Below are 27275 nucleotides of genomic sequence, written 5' to 3'. Positions count from 1 at the left end.
AAATACCAAAATGGGGACTGGGAAGCTGGAGAGATGGCTCAGCAATTAGGCCAACATGTGTTCTGGGCACTGGGGAGTCTGAAGCTAGTCAAGGCTATACTGAGAAACCCTAGTCTTTTTTTTTTTTTAAGATTTATTTATTATATGTAAGTACACTGTAGCTGTCTTCAGACACTCCAGAAGAGGGCACCAGATCTCATTACCGATGGTTGTGAGCCACCATGTGGTTGCTGGGATTTGAACTCTGGACCTTCGGAGGAGCAGTCGGGTGCTCTTACCCACTGAGCCATCTCACCAGCCCGAAACCCTAATCTTAAACCAAAAACCAACCAACCAACCCCACGGTTGTGCTGTCAGAGAACATGGATTTGATTTCCAATGCCCACATGGTGGATCATAATTATCAGGAGACCCAACGCCCTCTTCTGATTATTGGGCACTAGATACACATGGTACACACTTATATATGCAAAACAAAACACCAAAAACCCTCATTTAGAAACAAATCCTAACCCAAAAAAAAAAATTTTAAGGTTAGGTCGGCGTGGTTACACACACCTTTAATCCTTGCACTCCTGAGGCAGAGGCAGAACATTTCTGAGTTGGAGGATACCTGGTCAGTAGACATTTCCAAACAGCCAGGACTACACAGGCATTTCTCTATAACAAACATGCCCCCCTCCCCACAAACAAAAACAAAGACATGCTTCCTGACGGTAGGATTTAGGCAGATGACTTTTGCTTCTTCTGCACTAGCATCTTCCGTAGTTTTTTCTTTCTTTCTTATATGTAAGTACACTGTAGCTGTCTTCAGACACTCCAGAAAAGGGAGTCAGATTTCGTTATGGATGGTTGCTGGGACTTGAACTTATGACCTTTGGAAGAGCAGTCTTACCTGCTGAGCCATCCCACCAGCCCCCGTAGTTTTTTAAAAAGGCTCAATGAGTTTGGAATTCTTGCCTCTCTGAGCCTCAATTAAGCAGTACACATACAGACTTTTGGTCAAAATTAGTAAACTTTATTTCAATTTCAAAAAATAACAAAGGCAGTTTAAGCTTTGTTCTTCCAGATCAGGTGTATGACCCAGAGCAGGCACCAAACTAGCCTTCCAAAGTTAAATGCCTGCGTCCCAATCAAGTCACAGGAAAGCAGAGACCTTCATGGTGGAGTGAGGCAGGGGACTGGCAGGGTAACAAAACCCTGCAGCTGGGTCAGTGAGTCCAAGACAGCATGAGTAGAGGACAAGACAAAAAGCCTATCAAAAATGGGGTCCAGAACTTCCAGAGGGTTTTGTCACAAGGAGTTATGTACAAGGGACCCAGGCTAGTAGGGTCACAGCCTGTGAGGTGAGGGAAGTGACACACAGGCCACCGAGGTTGTCTGACCCTAACCAGCTCTGCGCCTGATTCGCTCAGTTCTCCTCATCGCTGTCATCTGGGCTGATGGCTGGGCTGGTGAGGCTGTAGGTGGGGCTAGTGGGGGAGTAGCCAGGAGAAGTGGGAGAGTAGGTGGAACCCTTGGGAGAGGTGGGTGAGTAGGTGGGGCTGGTGGGTGAGTACTTGGGAGAAGTGGGTGAGTAGGTAGGGCTAGTCGGGGAGTACTTGGGAGAGGTCGGGGTATAGACTGGAGAGGTTGGTGAGTATGTCGGGGAGGTTGGGGAATATTTTGGGGTGGTAGGTGAGTAAGTTGGGCTGGTAGGAGAATACTTGGGGGAAGTGGGTGAATATTTAGGGCTTGTAGGTGAGTATTTGGGAGAAGCCGGGGTGTACTCTGGTGAGCTGGGACTGTAGGAAGGACTAGTTGGGGTGTACTTGGGTGAAGTGGGGCTGTAGCTTGGCGAGCTGGGACTGTAGCTTGGCGAGCTCGGTGTGTAGGTTGGAGACTGTGGTGTATATCGTGGGCTGGAGGGGGAGTAGCTTGGCGAGGTGGGGGAATAACTGGGTGAGGTTGGGGAATAGCTTGGAGAGGTTGGGCTGTAATTGGGGCTGGTGGGTGTATAGTTGGGACTTGTAGGTGAGTAGCTGGGTGAGGTTGGGCTGTAGCTGGGTGATGTCGGGGTATAGTTGGGACTAGTTGGAGAATAGTTAGGGCTGGTGGGTGAGTAGCTTGGAGAAGTTGGTGAGTAGCTTGGAGAAGTTGGTGAGTAGCTGGGAGATGTTGGTGAGTAGCTGGGGGAGGTGGGAGAATAGCTTGGTGAAGTCGGCGAGTAGCTGGGAGAAGTTGGGGAGTAGCTGGGAGATGTCGGCGAGTAGCTGGGAGAAGTTGGAGAATAGCTAGGTGATGTTGGAGAATAGCTCGGAGAGGTGGGGGAGTAGGAAGGAGAGGTTGGGGAGTAGGAAGGAGAGGTGGGGGAGTAGGAAGGAGAGGTTGGAGAATAGCTAGGGGAGGTGGGCGAGTAGCTAGGAGAGGTAGGGCTGTAGTTGGGACTGGTTGGAGAGTAAGATGGAGAGGTTGGGGAGTAGGACGGTGAAGTAGGGGAGTAGGAGGGGCTCTGAGGTGTATAGCCCCCAGGGGAGCGCGGCTCATAGGCTGGTGATGTCGGTGAGTAGCTGGGAGACATAGCACCGCCTGTAGGAAAAGACAAAGGGAGACAGTGGTGAAGAGCCCGGCATACAAACATGGAGGAAGGAGGAAATGGTGTAGCAGCTCACCTGGTGAGGGGATGTATGGGCTTGAGGGTCCAGGGGAGCCCGGAGAGCCTGGTGTAGGAGACCATGCAGGGGAGTAACCTGGGCTGAAGCCACTGGCATCAGATGCAGCACTGGGAGAGAAGCCGGCCGCTCCTGGGGTCATCCCGCTCCCTGAAGGAAGAACAGGTGAGTCAGCAGGAGTTCCAGCACACCCCTTCCCCAGCCCCAAACCCACGAAGTCCGATGCTTCTCTTCCTCGACGAGGCTACTCACCAACACTCGGGGACCAGGCACCATAGGCGGGAGTTGCACCCTGGTTCCAGGGTGTCATTGCAGGAGATATTCCTCCCATCGGACTGGGTGCAGAGCCAAAGAACATGCCGGTAGCTGTAAAGAGGCCCAGAGTGGTTTATGAGGAGCAGCACTCGGGACTAAAGGCACTCCTACCCTTAAGCAGACCCCACAGACCCAGCCAGCTGAAGCCTGCATACTCACGTCCGGCAGCTCCCAGGCCGGGGATATTGGTGGGGATTTCCATGCCGTATTTGCACTTCTCAGCATCAAGCAGGAGGTCAAAACAGCCAGTACCAGCTGGAGCGAGCTGGCCCAGCATAATATTCTCAGAGACTCCCTTCATGGGGTCACTCTCCCCGTGTGCTGCTGCTTCCATAAGGACATCCACCTGAACAACCAGAAGGGACATTAATCTCCCTGCCCACAGCACCCATCGTGGGTTGCTCATCACTACAGCCCAACAATCAACAGTGGAGAGCAGTGCCAAAGGCCTGCACACTCACTCCCGAGACAAGCTCCCTTCTTTCAATCTACTCAGAAACTGCCTTTACTGAGCTGGGCATGGTTAATCCCGGCACTTGGGAGACACAAACAGAAGGAACTTTGTGAGTTCAAAGCCAACCTGGTCTCCACAGTGAGTTCCAGCTAGGGCTACATAGTAAGACCCTGCCTCTCCCCCACAAATGATGATAAAATAAGCCTGTCATTAGTGCTGGGCATGATGACTCATGCTTACCCTTCAGAGAGCTTTAGTGACAGGACAGAGCTACTGGGGATTACTAAGAGTCTAAGGCTAGGAAAGGCCCAGTGAAGTCCTATCTCTAAAAACCAGGAGGGGAAAAGGTGGTCAGTACCGTTTCCTCAAAGGAGCATTTCATGAGCGGTCCAGTGTCCTGGCGGTTGACCCCATGACGAGTGATGGCCATCAAGTGGCCACGGCATGTCATAGTGTCACACAGGAGAGCCAAATGTCGATAATTGACATAAGAACCATCAAAGGAGATGACATGGTACAGTTCTCGCTCCAGAGCCTTCCGCACAGCCTCAATGCCCAGTACCTGCCAGAGTTGAAAGGAAGAGTCACACCAAGTTAGCTCAGTTCATCTCCCTGATCCTGTCACTACCCAGACTGGCAGGGAGGATATCGGGGGCAGTCCATCCCAAACTAAAAAAAACAATGGATCCAGACAGAAAGCCTAAGCATGGAAATCATGAGGGGGAGTTTCTAGAGAGACTGAGGCATCATGCTCTGTGGGCTCTCACCGTGAAGATCTCCACAATATCATTGGACGTGGTGCGCACAGGGTCTACATCCTTCTCACTCAGCACCCGCATCAGGCTCACACCATCCGTCTCTAAGATCCATTCCTGCAGGGCCTTGAACTCCCCATCCTCTGTGATGATGATCTTCTTCTTGTTGTCTGTCTGAGGTAAGTGCATGTACACCTGGAGAGACGAGGCAAGCTCTAGTCAGGCTGAGCAGGGGCACGAGCAGGCGGGCAGGTGGCCAGAGTAGAACGGATGCTGACCTTGCTGATCTGCTCGATACCCTGCAGAGTCATATCTGTCAGCATGTTGGACTCAATGCACCGCAGGAAGACGTCATCATCCATTTTATCCACCACCTCTTCCTCCTGCAACAAGAGTGAGGTCAGTAAGCCTGTGATTTCCTCTGTTCCCTCCCCAAACTACAATCTGCCAAGAAAGAATTGCTTCCTTGTCTTCACTAAAGCCCTTTGCTTTTATGACATTAATATATTTTTACTTTATGTTTGTGAGTGAGTGTTTGCGTGTATGTCTGTGTTCAATATATGTGCCTGGAGCTGGGAATGAAACCTGGGTCCTCTGTAAGGACTAAGAATTATTAATTACTTAATTACTAAACTGGGCAGTGGTGACACATGCCTTTAATCCCAGCACTTGGGAGGCAGAGGCAGGTGGATTTCTGAGTTCGAGGCCAGCCTGGTCTACAGAGTGAGTTCCAGGACAGCCAGGGCTATACAGAAAAACCCTGTTTTTTTGTCTCAAAAGAAACAAAAAAACAAACAAAAAATAACCACCCCCAAAAAAGAGTCTTAACTGCTGAGCCATCTCACCAGCCCTAGCCTCCTCTTTTTAAAAATTTGTTTTGAAACAGGACCTCCTGTAGCTGAGGATAAACTGGTTCCTGAACCCCATCCTGCATAGGAATTAAAGGTGTACATACAACAGAAGAGGCACTACACCCTACAACCAAAATGCATTTTCTACTTTTTTTTTTTTTTTTTTTTTTTTTTTTTTTTTTTTTTTGGTTTTTCGAGACAGGGTTTCTCGGTTTAGCCCTGGCTGTCCTGGAACTCACTTTGTAGACCAGGCTGGCCTTGAACTCAGAAATCCGCCTGCCTCTGCCTCCCAAGTGCTGGGATTAAAGGCGTGCGCCACCACGCCCGGCTTGCATTTTCTACTTTTAAAAAGTATTTTTAATTAAACTAATTGTGCTGGGATTAAAAGTTGATTTTTTTTTTTTTTAAGAAGAGTTTTATTTGTTTATGGGAATGTCGTCTGCCACGTGTATGCAGTGCCCAAGAGTGGCTAGAAGAGGGTATCAGAGTCTCTCTGTAAACCAGTACCAGCGAACTGGGAATTAATGAACTTGAGTCCTCTGGGAAAGCAGCCAGAGATTTTAACCAGTGAATCATCTCTGAAGCCCCTACATGCGCACACACACAAATATGGAAGTCACAGAACTTGCGATAAGAGGTCTCTCTCTCAACCATATAGGTTCCTGGGACTCAAACTTAGTCCATCAGGATTGGCAGCGAGAGCTTTTGCCTGCACAGTCCTTGTGCAGTGTCCCACACACTGTGCAATGAGCACTTGTGCATAGTGGAAATATAGTATAATTTATCAAGATTTATTACTTTCATAACCATTTTCTCTAAGCCAGGTATTGTAAAGCACACCTATAATCCTAATAACTGGGAGATGATGGCAGAAGATCAAGAGTTTAAGACCAGGGCTGGAGGGATGGCTCAGCAGTTAAGAACAATGGCTGCTCTTCCAGAGGTCCTGAGTTCAAATCCCAGCAAGCACGTGATGGCTTACAACCATCTGTAATGGGATCTGATACCCTCTTCTGGTGTGTCTGAAGACAGCTACAGTGTGCTTACAGATAATAAACTTTTTTTTTAAAAAAAAGATTTATTTAAGATCAGAAATATGAGTTAACATTGAGGAGCCCAGAAGTGGCTGGAGAGATGGCTCAGTTACTAAAGCCATTTGTTGCCCTTTCAGAGGATTTGGGTTTGGTTACCAGCACCTACAGAGTGGCTCACAATCATCTGTAACTCCAGTGCTAGGTGAGAAACAGCCTCTTCAGTCTCCCAAGGGCACAATGGATCAATTCTGGTTGGCCTGGAACTCAACAAACCCAACTGCCTCTATCTCCTGAGTACTGCCAAACAAAACCAAACCTAAAACTCTTGCTGTACTTATACAAATAAATATCAGGTCAGTATTAAAACTTAATTGTTCTAATGAAGTGGACTTATAGTAACTGACTTTCCCTAATGCTGAGGTACAGGCATGCCTGTTTATTGTTTCAAAGACTTTTTACTTATAATTTGGACTTTTCCTTTTTTAAACTACCCAGCTGCAACTCTCTCTAAAGTAACTCCATTCTCCCACCATCTTGACTTGAAGTAGCTAAGATCAGAATCACCTAACTGCAGATGCCACACACTGGTAATCACAGCATTACATCCCATTCTATTTTATTTCCCCCTGGTCTCAGACCATTTACCTCTTGCATCTTGTTTTCATCACTGTTCATGATGCGGATTCGAAGGACCAGCTTCTCTGCATTATCATCGTTGAAGATACAATTCAAATCATCACCAAAACCTGGCAGGAATAGTAATGCCCATGAGAAAGCGCACATTTAATAGACTGTCTGTAACCTCAGTGACATGAGGGCACGAGGAGACAGAGACAGGTGGATGGATGGAGCCTAGAGAGTCACTGGTCATCCAGCTCAGACAACACAGTGGGTTCCAGCAGCGAAAGTGTCAAAGAGGAAAACACACCCAGTATCACCCTCTGGCCTCCAGACAAGCAAGTGCATGTATATATGTATATATCCACACACCCAAACCAAACCCAAAACACCTTGGGAAGGGAAGGAAGGAAGTACAGAGAGGACTTGAAAGGTTTAATGATCCTGAAAAAGACCTGTTGGAGAGCAGAGGTGTTTACAGGTGACTCTAAGGACCCCAATAAACTGACCATGAGAGAAGTAGAAACCTAGGTGGGACATCCATGTGGGCTGTCTACTCAGCCTTACCCGCATTGATTTTTTCAGCAATCTGTTCCATGGTAAGCTTCCGGTCAGTCATGTGCTTTCGGTCGAGCTCCACACGCAGCAGCCAGGGAGATATCCGGGCCACATCAAAGTCAGGCATCTCATAGTACACATTCACCCACTCCTGATCTTCTGCCACCACTGTGCTCTGGGGGTTAGGGTCATAGTAGATGGCTGTATTGGCAGTCACCTTCCTCAATGTTGTATGTTCCAAGCGGCAAAGAATGTCCTAGGAAGAGACAGTGACTCATGACATGGTACTGGGGTCACTGGCTTTTGGCCTAGTGAAATCCTCAGAGGTATCATCATTTCCTGATCCAACCTGTTCTTGCTAAGCAGTCCATTATCCTGATTCTTACCTTGGCTCTTTCAGCATCTCGTGCAGATTGACCTAACAGGAAGACAGTGAGTGAAGGAGTCTTTGGCTTCTTGGAAATGTTGATAAGCTCCTTAAGTCGAGGCACACCCAGAGTCACATTCTTGGCAGATACACCGGCATAGTGGAAAGTGTTCAGGGTCATCTGAGTGGCAGGTTCTCCAAGAGACTGAGCAGCCAGAGCTCCCACCATTTCTCCAGGATGGGCCTATAGGAAAACTGGCATCAGACAATGTCTATCTTGCAAGTCATGGGATGCAGTTAGGGTAAGCCTATCTGTTAATTATAAAGGGACTTGGGGAAGATGAGTGTAGCAAAGGAAAGAACACTATTTCCTTTACAAGGGCTTCAGTTTTTAACCTATCACTTTGCATCACTTTGGAATATGCTGAACACCCAGAAAAGATTTTATAACATGCTAAATCCATTTTTTTGTTTCTGAAGAATATTTTATTTATGTGTATGGCTGTTCTGCCTGAAGATGTGCTGTGCAGCATGTATATGCTGGCCACAGAGGTCAGGAGAGGGAGGTAGATCCTGTGACTGGAGTTATAATTCTGAACCACCATGTAGGTTCAAGGAATTGAACTCAGGGCCTTTGGAAAAACAGCTATTGTTCTAAACCACAGAGCCATCTCTCCAGCCCATATCTACATTCTCCATGATGTCTATGTGTTCATGTGTAGGCACATGTATGCCACGGCACACGTGTGGAGGTCAGAGGACAGCTCATAAAAGTGTGCTCTCGCCGGGCGTGGTGGCACACGCCTTTAATCCCAGTACTCGGGAGGCAGATGCAGGCGGATTTCTGAGTTCGAGGTCAGCCTGGTCTACAGAGTGAGTTCCAGGACAGCCAGGGCTATAAAGAGAAACCCTGGGGGGGGGGGGGGGGGCTGATGAGATGGCTCAGTGGTTAGGAGTGCCTACTACTCTTCCAAAGGTCCTGAGTTCAAATCACAGCAACCACATGGTGGCTCACAAATATCCTAACGAAATCTGATGCCCTCTTCTGGAGTATCTGAAGACAGCTACAGTGTACTTACATATAATAAATAAATCTTAAAACAAAACAAAACAACAACAACAACAAAACCCTGTCTCAAAAAACAAAACAAAACAAAAAAAGTGTGTGCTCTCCTTCTAACACGGATGTTCTGGAGACAGAACTCAGACTTATCAGGCTTGGTGGTAAGCACCTTTACCTACACATATCAGTTGTGCTAAATTTGTAGATCACTTTGAGGAAGATAGGTCACATTTAACAACATTTGAGTTTTGCAATCCAAATGGTGGTGGAGTGGTTGTCTTTCCAGTTAAGTCTATTCTTTTAATGTTGTATTTCCTAATGCACTTTTGCACTTTTTTTTTTTATTGTTGTTTGATTTTTCAAGGTGGGGTTTCTCTGTGTAAACCAGGCTAGCATTGAACTCAGAGATCTACCTGCCTTTGCCTCTCAAGTGCTGGGATTAAAGGCCTGAACCACCACTGCCCCCAATACACTTTTTTTAAAAGAATGATTCATTTATTATGTAGTGTACATGAATGTTTTGTCTGCTTATACACCTGCATGCTGGAAGAGGGCATCAGGGCCCATTACAGATGGTTGTGAGCCACCATGTGGTTGCTGGGATTTGAACTCAGGACCTTTGGAAGAGTAGTCAGTACTCTTAACCGCTGAGCCATCTCACCAGCGAAATGGGCTATTCTTAGTAACCAAAGACGCCAATAAACAAAAGAATAAAAATCAAGGCTAAGGAGAAGTGCAACACTCACAATGGCTTGGTTGAACTTGGACTCTATTTCCCCAAGCAGCCAGTCAAAGGCCTCTCCACTCAGCCGAAACTCCTCAGCCATTCGGCGAGAGCAGAGTGTGGATCTTAGGTGGATGTTGAAGAGCAATGTGGCATTCTCCTGTGCCTGCCGACTTAGTGGGTCATCTCCATTCACAATTACCAACTTCTTGCTCAATTCTTTGACTCCTGAGGCCCATGGAGAGGCAAAGAGATGGTTATACCAAGCCATAGCAGAGTCTAATCCTCCAGTCAAGTCCTAAGACAGCAAAGCAGGCACTACTTACAAAAGCTGAGCTGCCTACTTAACATATCAAAGCAAACCTGGTCAGTGGGTTCTCCCAGCATCCCTCAGTCCATACCTGTTACAAGGTATGGCTGGCTGGCTCTTTCCTATGTAATCCTGACATTTTGGGTACTACTCCTTTGGTTCTGTTGGCCTCGTGGCTGCAGAACTTGGCTCCCCTCTCTCCCTTCTCCTTACATGGCTCAGGGTCATGACCACTGGACTCACCCAGATGTATCTGCCTTTGGCTATACTCCCCCTTAATCTACAATAGCCTTTCTCCTCCATTATACCTAGGTGTTCATGTCTTTTTCTTTTCTTTTCCATTTGCTTACCCTCTACCACTTTGATGGGATGCAGGTCGGAGGGAAGGCGAGGGTTGATGTGGAAGATTTTCTGAGCATTCCAGATCATCCGCAGAAGGTTACAAGGGAGGACCACCTGAGGGAGGAGGAATTAATGGGAGGATTATCTATTAGGATGACAGTTCAACAGCAGGACCCTCAGACTAGAGTCCAGCATTTCACACTTCTATGCACCTTGCTGTCACCAGTTGGGAAGATGACCCTGAGCACTTCCCGATCTTCACGCATCCGTTCAAATTCCCGTTCCAGCTCATTCTGTATGTGGGCATTGCTCAGCACATCCTTTACCAGGTCCTCCTGAAGAGTGCGCCGCAGGGCCCTCTCATTGGTATAATCAAAACGGAACCTAGGTGACAAGGGGGTGGAATCAGGACAAATGGGCTCTGTGTTTTCACTCCACTAAGGCATACTGTGAGGTTTCCAAATGGGAACAGACCACTAGGAACAGGGACAGCTAATGGAACCTAGGTCTGTACCTATCTGTTCCTCTATGCTCTTTTTTACTACCATAGGGAGATTTCAAATCTGCCTCCATGTTCACTCTCTTCCCATGCAGCATCTATTTCAAATGGGTGGAGAAACGTTGGTGCTAAAAGTCAAGTAAGTCTGCTGCAAACTGTATGAGGTCACCTTCTAAAGGGAATCCTGTAGCTCAGGCAAGGCACTAAGACCCAGGGGTGTGAATCATCTGTTTTCCCGCTTTCTTACTTCTTCTCAAAAGCTTTATTAGAAGGTTTGAGTGTAGCCAGATTCTGGAACTCAACGCTCTCCCCTGCCAGGCCGTCCTCTCCATAGCGCAGTTGTACCACCTGGTTGATGGAGTTCCTCACAGTTGCATCATATTTCACCATCACCGACTCCATGGACTTTATCAGCCTTCGCTGAATATACCCTGGGAAAGGGAATTAATTGAAAGACCTGGGGTAAGAGCATGACAAAGCTCAAAATGCAGAGACCAAAATTCACCTTTAGACGGAGAATCCCCATTCCCATCTCCACCAGAGCTCAGAAAAGGCCTCACCAGTCTCAGCAGTCTTAACAGCCGTGTCAATGAGACCTTCTCGTCCTCCCATGGCATGGAAGAAGAACTCAGTGGGTGTGAGACCAGCCAAGTATGAATTTTCTACAAAGCCTCGGCTCTCAGGACCATAATCATCCTTGATAAAGTGAGGAAGAGTCCGATGCTTGAATCCAAATGGGATCCGCTTGCCCTCTACATTCTGCTGCCCGACAACAGCAATGACCTAAGGGGGGGGAAAGGCTGCATATGATTTCCCCTTGCATTAAAAGTATGAATTTATGACAGAAATAGTGCATGCCTGAAACCTAAAGTTGGAAAGAGGAGGCAGAAAGATACAAAGTTCACACTCAATCTGAGCTACACAGCAAATCCATGTTTTGTTTTTAGCGAGTGAATCTTGTTTCAAGTCATGACACTGCAGCAGTGGTGGTGGTGGTGACAATTCCCTACTATTTTTTCCATCTTTCCTCACACCAAAACATGTACACACCACCATCCTCCTTACAAACTCTGGTGTAGGCCACGTATCTGGAAAATGAAGCATCTTGCCTGGGAGATGTTGATCTTGGAACCCTTGGCTCCAGACACCACCATAGACTTGAAGTTGTTATATTCAGAGAGGGATTTCTGTGCAGAGGAGCCAGTTTTGTCTCGAGCATCATTGAGAATACGATTCACTTGATTCTCAAATGTCTGGCGCAATGTGTTTCCTGGGGTAGGTTCCAGCTCGTTGTTATGAGCCTTCTCAATGACCTGGAGACAGAGTTCTCATTAACACACTTGAGTCACTACTCCCTTTCTCTCTAAACCCTTATATCTATTTTGCTCTTGCAGAGTTTTAAGTTCAAATCCCTAAGAAGCTCTTCTCTGCTCAGCCTTCCCTCACCTCTATTACATCTTGTTTAGCTTTCTTAATAGTGTTCTGAATGTCCTGGTAAGTCTTTGAATCTGCAATGGAGTCTCCAATACCAATGGTATGACCTAGGGAGAAACAAAAACTACATTAGCAATCTAGGAGGACAGTAAAGGATAAATTGTAAGTGAGGTGAAGGAGAGTCAGATAGGATTTGGAAGCTGGCTATACTGACCCTCGATGAGAAGCCAGTTGTTAATGACAGTCTGAATGTTGGAGTAGAAGAGGCGGGTGATGTCATGCCCCATCTCTAGGTAGGAGATATGGACCAGCGAGCCTGCTGAGGTGCCCAGGGACTTCTTACAAAGGATGCCCATGATAAGCTCCCCATTCTCCACTACAACCTGTGGACAAACACTCATTTAGATTTTTGTTCTCATTCCCATGTTCCAATCTTGTATATACTCAGAAGCCTTACTTTGGTGTCCCCAGGAGAGATGTGCTTGTAAGGGCCACTGTCTTCATCGTCAGGATGGGTGCTGTGGGTACGGATACAATTGATGTGTCCAGGTATGATGAGGGAGAAGATCTGCTTGCCTGTCCACAGGGGCCGGGGCTTGAGGATAGCTGGCTGTGGGACCTTGCCATCCCACGTGGACAGAAACATTAAGAGGTTCATGACTTCACCCTGAGAGGTAAACAGCAAGAAAAGAAAGTAAAGGAAGGAAGGTCTAACTGAGCTCGCTGTCTTAGGAATGTCTGGAACATGGCCCTGCCTAACAAAGGCGGCCAGATTTTGGAAGCAATAACATGTTAGAAGTGTCTTTCAAATTTTTACTTAAACACAGAATATTATAATAGTAGTAAGATCTTATTTTTCTTTTAATAATTAGAAAATAAAAAAATATAGAAGTGATAGATAATATATGAAATTAAAGAAAAAACACTGTAGCTCTCCTTCCCTGGCTCTTTCATACTCAGACCCTTTTGCCCACCCAAGACCAGTTTCCATTTGGGTCACACACCCGCTCCAGGAAGACATCTCTCTTAGTGAATTTGCGTACTGCCGTGAGTGTGTCTTGTACAATACCCATGACGGGTCGATTGCTCTGGGGGGTGACAATCATTCGAGGCACCATGGCCAACTCTTGGATCTCTGCCCGTGTTTCCAGAGACTGTGGCAGATGTAAATTCATCTCATCTCCATCAAAGTCTGCATTGTATGGAGTTGTCACACTGTAGGCAAACAGAGAAAGAAGTCAAGAGTTGGGACTCCTTCTTCAGTGACATACTGGAATTGCCTGGCCTGTTCCCATCTCAGTCTGATTCCCTCAGGTAGAGAACTAACCTAAGATTCAACCGAAAAGTAGACCAGGGGAGGATGCGGACCCGATGCCCCATCATGGACATTTTGTGCAAAGTTGGCTGACGATTGAAGATAACAATGTCCCCATCACACATGTGCCGTTCCACCTAGAGAGGTGAGGCAGAGAAGGGTTCAGTGGAGAAGGCACAATAAGAATGAAATGACAGTGGACCCAGTCTCTTGTAGCCTGGAGATGATATTGTGATGCTTTTTCACTGTTATTTCACCTTCAAACATCCCCTTTGTATGGCCCCAGTTCAACATCAGATTACTAAGAATAATAAAATGTAGCAATCACAAACATCCATGAAGCTCTCTCCCTTGCCACACACATGCTGACACGAGCTGATTAGCCTCACTTTGACATCAGAGACTGGCAGCACAACTGGTTAAGCAAAACAAAAGGCACCCACTGTCACAGTGGTATACACTAGCACTAGGGAACTAAGGCAAGAGGAACACGTACTTGAAGTCTAACCATTTCTAGATTAGCCTGGGGTATATGATGAAAACCTGTCTCAGACAAAACCCCCACAACACTCTGACTGCCACACTCCTAAAATAACCAGCCCCATTCTATAGGAGGCTTCCAGCTCTGGTGACTAAGAACGGTCATGGCCTATTACATGCCTTATAGCCAGTCTGCAGATGAAGGTCGCTGGGCTTAGGATGGAAACGCAAGTCAATTCGATCACCATTGTCGCGGATGATGTACTTGGCTCCTGGATACTGGCTATTTCCCCTGCGTACTAATTCCTGAAGTCTAGGAAGGAACAAAGTATGAAATGAGCAAAATACTCTCCAAAAACCATGAATTCCCACCTTCATCCCAAACCCCAAGTGGATGCCAAACTTATAAACTTCAGGGTCTTCCTGCTTCATTCCAAGCTGTCTCTTCCAGATGAGGAAGGCACACATTTGAGAACAAGTGCTCCACCCCCTACCTTGGTCACTATGGACAAGGTTTATGGACTAAAGCACACCTGTCAATATTGAAGGGTGTGACAATCTCTGCAAAGGTCATGTTGGCAGCAATGGAGCGGGGCACACCCACTTGGTCAATGGATAGGTTAGGGTCAGGGGTGATGACAGTGCGGGCTGAGAAGTCCACTCGCTTGCCCATTAGATTCCCTCGAACCCGTCCTTCTTTGCCCTTCAACCGTTGCTTCAGGGACTTGAGGGGACGGCCAGACTTCTGCATGGCCTATAAGAAAACACAGGAAGGGGCACTCAGGTAGTCAGCACTGGGCTCTCCTCCAGAGTTCTGCTGCCTCATGCTGGTCCCCACTCTGGCTCCAATCCATAAGGGCAGGAGCGTGCAGACGTACACGGGGTAAGCCGGGCAGTTCATTGTCCACCATGGTGGCCACATGGAACTGGAGAAGTTTTACATCTTCTGCTATGACATGGGCAGCTGCACCATTCTGCTCGTTCCGCCGCAGCTGATTGTTGATCTTCACAATGTCAGCCAGCTTGTGAGTCAGATCATCCTGAGGTAAAGAGTCAGCAGGGTCATAGTCAGGCCAGCCAGTACTGACGAGGGTGTTCGGCAAACATGCCAAGGACACGGTCAAACTCCCTTCACCCTACCCTGGGAAACCATGTTTAGGGTATCTTTAAGGTTACACAGCTATCAAGTAGCAAAACACCTTCAACCTCCTGTCAGTCCAGCTGGCCCTTTATACATGCTACACCTAAGTGTCATCCTCTAATCACATGATCCTTCCCCAGATACCCAGGGAAGATTCTTAGAGCAGCTTACCTGGTTTCGAGCAGAACCCTGCATCACCACTGCAGGTCTCACAGAGAGAGGAGGCACAGGCAACACTGTGACAATCATCCACTCAGGCCGGGCATAGCGAGGCTCCATGCCCAGCACAAAACACTCCTCATCTGAGATGCGTTTGAAGATCTCATGCACTCGCTCTGGACTCAGCAGGATCTTTTTCTCCTGAGAGTCCTCATTAACATGCTTCCATTCAGCATACAACTCCAGGCCAGAGCGCCGGATCCGGGGTTGATACCGCCCACAGCCGCCATGGCCCTTCCAAGAAGAGAAGAACCATGAGAACCTAGCACAAGGCCATTCTTGCCACACTATGAAATATATTCCACAGCTGTGTGTGATTTCACCAAATTTTCTAGAGTCACTTTCCCGCAGGTCCCTGTCACCTTCTCTTTGGTCAGATCCTCATCACCCTCCGGCTGCTCCACACCAAACTTGTTGTCCATCTCCTCTCCACCTTCACAGATGTTTTTGCCCTTGCACAGGTCATAGACATGCGTAAGCCGTTTCTTTGGCTGCCCCTTAGATTTGGCCAGGATGTCCTTAATCTTCGGGTTATTCTGCGGGAAAACCAGAACAGGGTCAATTGGAGCTGTTCCCTTGCCCTGCCCCAGCTAGCAACCACCCTCCCAGACTAGGGACCAAAGCCCTACTCACAGAATCTACAAGCAGTTTGGAGCAGAAGAAGCAGACACAGCGCAAAACCTTCATTGTCTTCACCAGGAAGCCCACATGAAACACAGGCTTGGCCAGTTCGATGTGGCCAAAGTGGCCAGGACACTCGGTCATGTTTCCTATGGAAAGACATACCAGACACTTTCTTTAAAGTTCCCACTGACTCTAAAGATTCTTTGTTTCTGAGACAGGGTTTCTGTGTAGTTAGTTCTGGTGTCTTAGAACTCTGTCTGCAAATAGGCTGGCTTAGAACTCAGATATTCCATTCGTCTCCCTTTGCTTCCAAGTGCTAGGATCAAAGGCATAAACCACCACCGCTAGGCTAAGAGACTAGCTTAGGTATCCATGCTTAGGAATCCTCTAACCCCTGCACTTACCTGCACATGTTTGGCAGCGGCCAGTCCGCTCAATCACCCCCTGCCGTGGATCCATTAGTCCCCCAAGTTTGGGGCGACCTCCCTCGGTTGTCTCTGGGTATTTGATACCACCCTCTGTCACAGACATCCGCTTCTGCAGGAAAGAAAAGCCAGTACCAACTAAGTAGGATTCCTAGTGTGCAGAACTGAAGAGTTCTGTAATAAGGCCTAGGAAAATTCCAAACAAGGCTGGAGAAATGGCTCAGTGGTTAAGAGCACTGACTGCTCTTCCAGAGGACCTGAGTTCAAATCCCAGCAACCACATGGTGGCTTACAACCATCTCTAATGGGATCCGATGTCCTCTTCAGTGGGTCTGAAGACAGCTATAGTATACTCATATAAGTAAATCTTAGGAAGGAAGGAAGAAAGGAAGAAAGTTCCAAACCACTGTTTAAGGTATGAAATGGGAATGTTAGCATAGTTAAAACTCTAGAATACTAAACTTAAGTAACACATCCCAAGTATGTTTCAGTCAGCCACTGTGTATGCATGAGGGGCAGCGGGTGAGTTGGCATGTATTCAAACAGAATAAGAGCCTTGGCTCTATACCTACTTTTAGTATTTTGAGACGTCTTGCTATGTGGTTCATGCTGGCCTCAAACTCAAAACTCTCCTGCTTCTTTCTTTCAAAAGCTAGGGTTACACAAGCACCACCTTGCCTCTAGCCAGTACTGGAATTCCAAATATCTCTCTGAGTTAAATTCTTTTTTTTGTTTTTGTTTTTTTGTTTGTTTTTCGAGACAGGGTTTCTCTGTGTAGCCCTGGCTGTCCTGGAACTCACTCTGTAGACCAGGCTGGCTTTGAATTCAGAAATCCGCCTGCCTCTGCCTCCCAAGTGCTGGGATCAAAGGCATGTGCCACCACACCGGGCTACTGAGTTAAATTCTATGTCACAGTCTAGAACGATGGCTCAGAGCACTGACTGCTCTTCCAGAGGTCCTGAGTTCAATTCCCAGCAACCACATGGTAGCTCACAATCATCCGTAATGAGATCTAATACCCTCTTCTGGTGTCTGAAGACAGCTACAGTGTATTTACATATAATAAATAAATCTTAAAAAAAAAAAATCTATGTCACTATTACATCAGTACGATTCAACATGAAAAGAGATGGAAAGAGGTTGAGTGCGGAGTCAAAACCAAAATACTATTTTTTTTCTTCCCCCAAGCTGAAATCAGGCCAATGACTATCAGAGTCCCTGGAGAATCTCTCTGTACCTGCAATATGCCTGAGAGCCAAAGTGTGCTGTCAAGACTTATCTACCAACTCTTTTTTTTTTTTTTTTTTTTCCCCAAGGTGGCCTTCAGCCATTCCTTTTTTTTTTTTTTTTTTTCCGAGACAGGGTTTCTCTGTATAGCTCTGGCTGTCCTGGAACTCACTTTGTAGACCAGGCTGGCCTCGAACTCAGAAATCCACCTGCCTCTGCCTCCCAAGTGCTGGGACTAAAGGTGTGCGCCACCACCGCCCGGCTTATCTACCAACTCTTAACTTCAGCTCCTGAAAAGGAACAGGCACTTGGAGACTTTGTCTCCTCTCTTAGCCCCTATCTTTGCCATTTACTCCTCCTTCTTAGGGCCTAACTGCCAGAGCACTTTCATATCCAGGTGAAACTTTATTGTAAGTAAGGACACAGGCTGGCAGAGCAAAAGTGAATAGCTGGAGTCCCAAGAAAGACAGAGGCAGGATTCAATGGATGGATTCAGTGATGAGAACTAGATGAGTTCAGAAGAAAAGGTCTTTTTTTCTGTTCATTTGAATATATAGGGGAGGAGGATGTAGACCTGGGGTCTAACCCAGGGCCTCAAGCACACTAAGATGGTCAAGGCAAATCTGAGTATCTTCTCATACAACGAAAGGTAGACTTTCAAATTAGTCAGGCTTTGCTCCACCAGCTTCTAGAGGTATACAGCTCAAAGAAGTTAATAAAAGCTTCACTGAGTGTTGAGATATAGACAAAATTTGTTCCTCTAATCCTAACCACTGACCTCCTTACCTCTTAGATGTCTCATGAAGTTATCTACCCAAACCTTCAGTCTCAAGCAGTCAACAGAGATGAGACCCAACACTCTCATCCTACTCTCCTATACTATACTATCTATACTATAGCAGAAACAAGGATATATATATATATATATTTTTTTTTTTTTGAGACAGCACCTCACTAAGTAACCCTGCCCCTACTCCCCCAAACTCAGAGATCTGCCATGCTCTGCCTCTAGAGTACTAGGATAATTAAAGGCATGCACCACCATGACCAGCTCATTCATTCATTCATTCATTCACTTATTTATTTTAAAACTTTATTTTATTATATGGGTATATTGTCTGCAGACACACTAGAAAAGCGCATCAGATCCTATTACAGATGGTTGTGAGCTACCATGTAGCTGCTGGGAATTGAACTCAGGACCTCTGGAAGAGCAGTCAGTGCTCTTAATTAACCTCTGAGCAATCTCTCCAGCCCTCATTCTTTAAGACACGTAGCCTAGGCTGGCCTTGGACTCCCTATGTAACCTATGATCTCAAACAAGTTGAAAAAGGTTCTAAAATCCCCAAAACTGACTGCATGTGGTGGTACACACCATTAGTTCCAGCACTCAGGAGGCAGAGGCAGGCAGAACTTTTTGAGTTCTGTGTCAGTTAGAGCTTCATGGCTAGTTGTGTCAAACTTAAACAATACCGGCCTCAACACCATGCAAATAGATAAATAAATTCAATCAAGGTGATATGACTACTCAGGAGACAGGCCTGGGATGGGACTAAATTATTAGGCTGGACCCTCACCAGCTTCTCCAAGTCCCATGCTACATGAAGAGGATTTTGCTTACTATGAAATGCAAAAACACAGAAGCAGATATGAATCTGGCCACTGGTATACACAGTACATAGGAGCCTAAGAAGTACACTAAAAAAATTCCACCTCTCTCTGCTCAGTCAATACTCACCGAGCCTCATCTAATTGATTAATTCTATTTCCAAGCATCCTGAGACTAGTCCAGAGGCTCTCCTTGCAGCAGGCATGAATGCATAAATGGAAGGACCACTCTACTAAAGATTTAACAAATGTTAGTTTGGGATTATTCACTACTTTAACCAAAAACTGGTTCTTATTGTATACAGGACATTCTTTTTTTTTTTTTAATATTATTTATTTTTATTTATATGAATACACTGTAGCTATCTTCAAACACACACACACACACACACACACACACACACACACACACACACACACACCAGAAGAGTGCATCATATCCCATTATAGATGGTTGCGAGCCACCATGTGGTTGCTGGGAATTCAATTCATGACCTCTGGGAGAGCAATTAGTGCTCTTAACTGCGGAGCCACCTCTCTAGACCCCCCTACAGGACATTCTTGGTGCTTGTGTGCGCGTGTGTGTGTGTGTGTGTATGTGTCAGAAGCTGGCTGTTCTTTTGTGTTACCCCAGGTCACAGGAAAATACACAGATAACAATAAAAAAACTAAACAGCCTGCTCTACAAAGCTCATTAATTCTTCACTCTCTTTCATCTGCCTATATCAAACCACATGAGGTCCTTATATCCTTGACCTTCAACAACTCACTTTACAGCTTTATTTGCTACTTTCTCTTACCTTATATACTTCTATTACAGCAAGTTACCCCACAATTCCTCCAGTCTTAAGACATGGGTAAACTCATTCATTTGTAAGACTCAGCTAAGATGTCCTTTCCAATTTCTCTTTTTATTTCTTTTTAGCTTTGAAGGAACTGTCCATCATGGAAGCAAAGGCACAGTGGCAAGAGTGTGAAGTGGCTGGTCACTCAGTGTCTGCAGTCAGGAAGAAGTGCCAGATGCATAAGTCTTGTCTCACTCTATTAGCCTTATCTCTAGTCTCTAGTCTTACCCATACTAGGAAGGTTCTGCTAAGCACAACTTTAACTTTGCTTATATATGTTACTCCCACTTGACTATAATCCTTGAGGCACAGAACATGACACATGTACACACACACACACACTCAGTGGCTAGTATATACACCAGCAAATGGTTAAATATACCGGCGGACTGTAGGAAACCAGACCCTTAGTAGATTGTAATTAATTTTAAGACAAAGAAAATCTCATTCATTAGTGTAACTACCCACTTCAAAGAGTACATGAATGACTGAGGATACAGTTTGGTGGTACAGTGTGTGTTTAGCATGAGTGAGGGTTTAATGCCAAGTCTCCCCTGGCCCCAGACAGACACAAACACCACAATACTAACTTTCCTATAACAGCATTTTTTTCTTTTTTTTTCCTTTGGTTTTTTTTTTTTTTTTTTTGAAACATGGTTTCTCTTTATAGCCCTGGCTGTCCTGGAACTCACTCTGTATACCAGGCTGGCCTCAAACTCAGAAATCCGCCTGTGTCTGCCTCCCGAGTGCTGGGATTAAAGGCGTGCGGCACCACTGCCCAGCGATTTTTTTTTTCTTTTTAAAGAGTCTCATTGTGTAGCCCTCAATGTTTAGGAATTAGCAGTATATAGATGAGAACAGCCTTGAACTTACAAGCACTGCCAACAAGTCTGACAGACTTTTTTTTAAAAATGTATTTTCATGTGTTTGAGTGTTCTACTTGCATGTATACTGCATGTGTGCCTGGTACCAAAGAAGGCCAGAAAAGGGCACTGGACTCCCTGGAACCAGAGTTAGGGTGTTGTAAACTGCCATGTGGTGCTAGGAGCTAAGCCAAAGTCCAATAGCCAGTGCTCTTAACCACTGAGACATCTCTTTAGCTTCATGGCAACATATATTTTTTTAAATTTAATTTTATGTTATGAGTATGCATGTCCTGTGTGTGAGTGTCTATGAGTGCAGGTGCCCTTGGAGTCAGAGGCATCAGATCCCCTTGGAGCTAGAGTTACAGGTAGTTTGAGTGTGAGTCACTCATGTGGGTTCTGAGAATAAACTCAGGCCCTCTCCAAGGCCACTGCACTGAGTATATTAACCACTGAGCCATCTCTCTAGTCCTAGCAGCACACATTTTACCAATTCAAAGAGCCCTCTGTAATTCAATTTCTACCCCCAGAACTTTAAGAATACCTCACAGAAAGCCCCTTATTACCCATCTTCCTACCCAAACTAAAACCACGTAATTCCCTTAAAAACAGGCTCTCACACTGAACTCGGAGCCCACCAATGTGGCTATCCTAACAAGCCAGCAAGCCCCAGAGCTCCTTCTTTCCTCACTGCTGGGATTATGGGAGCACACCTCTACACCTGGTTTCTTACATGGCTATTAGGAACTGAAACTCAGGTCTTATGCTCCCCAGCCCTAAGTGCTGTATCTTTTAAAAAGGGGTAAAAGGCAGGCATAAGGGCCCATGCTTGTTATCCTAGCACTCAGGCAGAAAGAGCTCAAGTTTGAGGCAAGCCTGGGTTATATAATGTGTTCTAGATTAGCCAGAACTATATAGTGAGACCAAGTCTCAAAAAAACCCACCTCATTTTGCATATTGTTAAGTAACCTTTTCTCTTATCTGTTCACAATACCTTCAAAAAAAATTCATTAAGCAAGAAAACCCAAACTTAAAAACTTATGCCGCCGGGCATGGTGGCGCATGCCTTTAATCCCAGCACTCGGGAGGCAGAGGCAGGAGGATTTCTGAGTTTGAGGCCAGCTTGGTCTACAGAGTGAGTTCCAGGACAGCCAGGGCTATACAGAGAAACCCTGTCTCGAAAAACCAAAAAAAAAAAAAAAAAAAAAAATGCCTTAGCAACCAGTAGCCATCTGAAAAACAAACAAACAAACAAACAAACAAACAACAAAAAGCAAAACAAACACATGAGCTGAAGAATATTTTAATTTGTTAAAATAAAGCCAGGTATGGTGACATGTGCCTGTCACCCAGGAGGAGGTTTTAGGGTGCAAGGCCAGCCTGAGCCTACATGGACATTTTGTTTAAATAAATAATGAAATAATAAAATTTCTTGCTTAAAACTGTTAGATGATGTCTTACTTCTCAATCCTTAGCTAACAGCACCCCATTTCATGCTCCAAATCTACTAGTCCTTAGCAATTGCTAAAATAGCAGCTTTGTGGTCCAGGTACAGTGGCATTTGCCTATAACCCCAGAACTCAGATCCAAACACTGTCTCAAAAGACAAAAAAGCTAGAGAGCTGACTCAGCGCTTAAGAACACATCACAGAGCTGGGTGTGATGGCAAACTCCTTTAAGCTCAGCAGGTACATCTTTGAATCTCTGCGTGAAAGGCCAGCCTGCTCTACAAAGCAAGTTCCACAGCAGCCAGGGCCACACAAAGAACCCTTATCTCAAGAAAACAAAACAACAAAAAACCCAAACTAAACCCCGCCCCCCCAACCAAACAAGGACAAAACACCCACATATTGTTCTTGCAGATAATTGGAGGGGAGTTTTCAGCAACTGTGTCAGGTCTCCAACACCTCTTCAGACTCCCCTACATGCACATGCCATGCACATATGCACACACGAACACACATCAAATTTTATTTTTTACTTTTTTGTAAACAACCTGAATACAGCTCCAGGAGATAAGATCCCCTGATCTCAAAAAAAAAATCAAAAAACAGTCGGGCAGGGTGGTGCACGCCTTTAATCCCAGCACTTGGGAGGCAGAGGCAGGCGGATTTCTGAGTTCGAGGCCAGCCTGGTCTACAAAGTGAGTTCCAGGACAGCCAGGGCTACACAGAGAAACCCTGTCTCGAAAAGATGGGGGGGGGGGGTATCCCCTGATCTCTAAGACCACCTCCACCCTTTTCCACACATACCAAAAAACAAAAAAACAAAACAAAAAAAAACCAAACCAAACCAAACCCCAAAAAACCCTACAAAAAAAAAGCAAGCAAAACCAAACAAAAAACAATTCAGCTCCCCAAACATATGATGTCATCCAATGGGATCCAGCGCCATCTAATGTTGGAACTGAACCACCTGCAACTAGTAGAGTACAGAGCACCTATACTTCTAGAGTACAGAATACCTTGTGCCCCTGTGACTTTGCTACAGTGCTTCAAATGTGACAGCAGTTTGGGAACATTGGATCTAGACTATAGGGCAGTTTTGTTCTATTCTAAAGATAGGACCTAAGGTATTCAAAAAGGCTTCCCATTAGTAAATATTTAGGTGACTTTCAATTGTCATTTTCAAACAACCTTAAAACGTATTTACCCAAATCATTTTAATTACATGCAAATCAGCACCAGGAACTACTTGGAATGCTAACAAAGTCAAGAAAATTAATCCTCAAACAGTGGCAGGCTATTGAAGTAAAACAAAGGGTAGGGGGTTACAGAATGAAGGATGCTATTTAAATGGTCTGAGTGGACATCTAAATACAGAACACACTAACATGAAGAACAGACAATAAGGTCTGGGCAGTGTTATTCTAAGCAGCAGAGACTGATTAAATAGCCCCTGAAGCAAGAATAAACTTGCAGTGTTAAAAGGTAAGCAGGTCAGAGTTGCAAAACGAAACCAAGAAGGGCTAGAGAAATGGCAGAGTGGTTAAAAGCACTTGTTACTCTTGCAGAGGACCTAGGTTTTATTCCCATCACCCACATGGTGGCTCACTACCTTCAAGAACTCCAGTTTAAGGGGACCCAATGCCCTCTTCTGACTCTCAGGCACCAGGGACACATGTGGTGCATATACATGCATGCTGGCAAAACATTAATAATACTCATAAAATAAATAACTCTAAAAAATATTTCTTTAATTTACCAGGAGACTGGTAAGATGGAGAGGCAAGCAGGGGCAGGATCTCAAGGAGTCTGGATCCTCCTGAGAGGAGGCAAGCAGGGGCAGGATCTCAAGGAGTCTGGATCCTCCTGAGAGGACGGATCCTCCTGAGAGGACGTCATGAAGGGAAGGACCATGATGAAAACATCTCTACAACTACTGGAAGACTGAGGCAGGGCTACTCAGAACAGAGGTCAGTGGGTAGGTAACATCACAAAGGTAAAGGCTGGCCTGGCCAGGTGGTGGTGGCAGCACTTGGGAGGCAGGTCTCTGTGAGGTTGAGGCTAGCCTGGTCTACAGAGCAAGTTCCAGAACTAGATAAAGAAACCCTGTCTCAATTTAAAAAATAAACAAATTCTTGGTATGATGCTGGGTCAAGATATATTAAAGACTGAATGATCTCCAAAAAGCTAACCAACTTATTCTTCTATCAATAATGCATGAGGTCACTCATCTTCTCATTATTTTTGCTACCAGATTAAGAAACTCTTCTTGTTATTAGGAAACCTTTATTTAAAAAAAAAAAAAAAAAAAAAAAAGCCGGGCGTGGTGGCACATGCCTTTAATCCCAGCACTCGGGAGGCAGAGACAGGTGGATTTCTGAGTTCGAGGCCAGCCTGGTCTACAGAGTGAGTTCCAGGACAGCCAGGGCTATACAGAGAAACCCTGTCTCAAAAAAACAAAACAAAACCAAAACAAAACAAAGATGTATTTTATGAGTACACTGCTGCTGTCTTCAGACACACCAAAAGGGGCATCAATTTCTATTACAGATGGTTGTGAGCCACCATGTGGTTGCTGGGAATTGAACTCAGGACCTCTGGAAGAGCAGTCAGTGCTCTTAATCACTGAGCCATCTCTCCAGCCCCAACCCACCCCCTTTTATTTTTAATTTGTTAAAGGAAAAAAAAGTCTAACCAAGCCAGGTGTGATGGTACATGCTTATGCTCTAAGCACTCAGAAAGGTGAGGCAGAAGAATCATCATTTTCAGGGCAGCCTGAACTGAACAGGAAGATTCTGCTTCAAAATACCAAGAGCTTCAAATACATGTAGCCAAGTGGTCTTGCCTAGCATGCACAAGGCCGACTTTCAGTCACAGCAAAATTCAGCCTAGGCTATGAGCTCCAGGATAGCCAGGGCTACATACAGAGACCCTGCTTCAAAAGCAAAACAGAACAAAACCCTGAAAAATCAAACCCTGTCCATCACAGTACAAATTTGTTTCCCAATATACTTATTTTAGTTCTGTTCTAGAGCCTCTGATAAAGTGGCCCATGTCTGCCTTACTCTTTTAGTACAATGCTTAGCCTACTGTAGGCTCATCAGAAAATTTACCTTTATTTATTAATGTAAGGTTTGTCCTCTGGTATCAGCTCCCCTAAAATCCTGTACTTTAATGTTTTATTACTTTAATTATCTGGAATTTATTTTGTGTTGGTCTGTGAGGTCTTGGATGTCCAGAAACCTGATGTAGGGTTTTTTTTTTTTTTTTAAAGATCGGACACTCCAGAAAATGGAGTCAGATCTCGTTACAGATGGTTGTGAGCCAACATATGGTTGCTGGGATTTGAACTCATGACTTTCAGAAGAACAGTCATTACCTGCTGAGCCATCTCACCAGCCCTGATGTAGGGCTGTTTTTTTCTTTTGAGTTCTGCTATAGTTGAGCCCTTACCCCAACAGGACTGCCTCAGTCTAGAATCAGCTGTTTAATTCCACTCTCTCTATCTTTCCTCTATTCCTATCAGGAGGAAGAAGTCCAAGTCTCCAAAAGCTATCCCTTGTTTATCCTCACCCACTTCACATCAGCCTTTGAGCCTTTAGATAATAATTTGCAATATCCCAAGCTTCTTCAGTGTACTCTCCCCACCCACTAACCCTGCCTGCCCCAACACTGGCTTTTCAGTCTCTAGAATACAAGTTTATTTCCCTCTCAGTCCCATGACACTTGTTTCCTCCACCTAAAAAATAGCTTTGATGGCTGATATTACTTGGGAATGTCACCATCCCTGGCAAGTATGTCTTCCAAACCCTGACACCATTCAATTTCAATGATTTTTTACAGCATTACCTCATTTTGCTTTAATCTAGGCACTTATTTTTGCTCATTTCTTTTTGTTCTTAAGCTCTCTTCTCTGCTGTTTTTCCCACAGTGTTTTAGAGGGTAGAGTTTCTGTTATATTGTGCAGCTGTGTTCCTAGTGCCTGGTGACTGTCACATAGCAGGAGGCTCAATATTGGTGAAAGGACTAAAACTGGGGATCCATTTCCTGTACAACTTTCAACCCTGTCTCGTTGAACCGCAGCAATGCTCAAGTATGGAATCATCTTTCTTCTCTGTTCAGTCAAGCACTCATCTCAGACATAGCATTTCGCTTGTTTAAGTCCTGGCATAATTTAACTTTGGGAAGCTGAAGGCTGGACCCTCGCACAACATCAGCATCACTGACCCATCTTCCCAGAGGATCATCAGCCAAAGGCATAGCAGAGAGACGGGCGGACTATCTTACCAACTCATCCGGACTCAGGACTCCGAACTGCACTCTCTTGATGGTGCGCAGCGGGCATGCGCTGTCCCCGGAGGGGGGGCCACCCCCGTGCATGGCGAGGCAGGCGCGCTGCGCAGGCGCAAACCTCGCTACAAAAAGCCTGCGCCACCGCCGCCTAAGTGCTCAGAACCCGTTCGGGCGGCCACCAGGAAAGACCTCTCGGGATAGGGAGGGAAAGGCTGGAGGAGGGAAAGGTGGGGGAGGGGGGAAGGCAGAGAAACGAAAAGGGCTGAAAGAAAGCCTTTTCTCCCTTTCCGGAGATTCGTCGGCTACCAAAAAGGAAACAAAAGAAGGGAGGAGAGGAGGAGGTTTTGGGAGGGAGGAAGAAGAAAAGGGGTAACGAATAAATAAGTAACCGGGATCCTGAACGGCAGAGGTTACGGCAGTTTGTCTCTCCCCCTTCCGGGAGCCACCTTCTTCTCCAACCGTCCCGGTCGCGCTCTCGGCGCTTCTGAGGAGAGAACTGGCTGAGTGACGCCCTTTATAGATTCGCCCTTGTGTCCCGCCCCTTCCTTTCCCGCCCTCCCTTGCGCTACGGGGCCGCCCGCACCGACCTACACGGAGCGCGCGCGGCGGAGTTGTTGACGCTGAGGCTCCGGCTCCCTGGTTGGGTGTTCTTTCTGACGCGACAGGAGGAGGAGAATGTTTCTGGTCCTGCCGTCCCCCTCTCGGGTTTCCCGTGCACTCAAGCCGAGGGCTTACAGAACGGAGGATAAAGTTAGGCCATTTTTACTCAGCTTCGGAGTTCAGGCTCATTTTCAGCTAAAGTCTCTCATTAGTAT

General features: G+C 45.9%; 1 protein-coding gene across 1 annotated transcript; it reads right to left on the bottom strand.

The window, feature by feature from the left end:
* Positions 1-996: 996 nt before the first annotated feature.
* Polr2a (RNA polymerase II subunit A) lies at positions 997-26959 on the bottom strand. Its single transcript, XM_021175565.3, has 29 exons — positions 26455-26959; positions 16159-16291; positions 15764-15900; positions 15493-15666; positions 15083-15364; positions 14649-14810; positions 14304-14524; positions 13951-14083; positions 13303-13427; positions 12980-13190; positions 12433-12642; positions 12190-12358; positions 11988-12082; positions 11651-11854; positions 11102-11324; positions 10789-10972; positions 10255-10426; positions 10051-10156; positions 9413-9618; positions 7623-7847; positions 7246-7492; positions 6706-6806; positions 4454-4558; positions 4188-4370; positions 3779-3982; positions 3126-3312; positions 2904-3017; positions 2652-2801; positions 997-2568 (listed from the first exon to the last, which is right to left on the bottom strand). Exons 1-29 carry the CDS (start codon positions 26545-26547, stop codon positions 1412-1414), a joined length of 5913 nt encoding a protein of 1970 aa, XP_021031224.1. The 5' UTR covers positions 26548-26959; the 3' UTR covers positions 997-1411.
* Between the last annotated feature and the right edge of the window lie 316 nt (positions 26960-27275).

Source organism: Mus caroli, unplaced genomic scaffold, assembly GCF_978045245.1.
Source record: "Mus caroli unplaced genomic scaffold, Mus_caroli_1 scaffold_13, whole genome shotgun sequence".
Lineage (NCBI taxonomy): Eukaryota > Metazoa > Chordata > Mammalia > Rodentia > Muridae > Mus > Mus caroli.
The sequence above is the reverse complement of the archived record's forward strand: the minus strand, read 5'-3'. Positions and strand labels throughout refer to the sequence as shown.

Coding starts and splice junctions, on each gene's coding strand:
- Polr2a (XM_021175565.3), bottom strand. CDS start 26,547: ATGCACGGGGGTGGCCCCCCCTCCGGGGACAGCGCATGCCCGCTGCGC. Junction 10,157..10,254: donor TCCCAACTGGTGACAGCAAG/GTGCATAGAAGT, acceptor CTCCTCCCTCAG/GTGGTCCTCCCTTGTAACCT. Junction 2,569..2,651: donor CCCATACATCCCCTCACCAG/GTGAGCTGCTAC, acceptor CTTTTCCTACAG/GCGGTGCTATGTCTCCCAGC.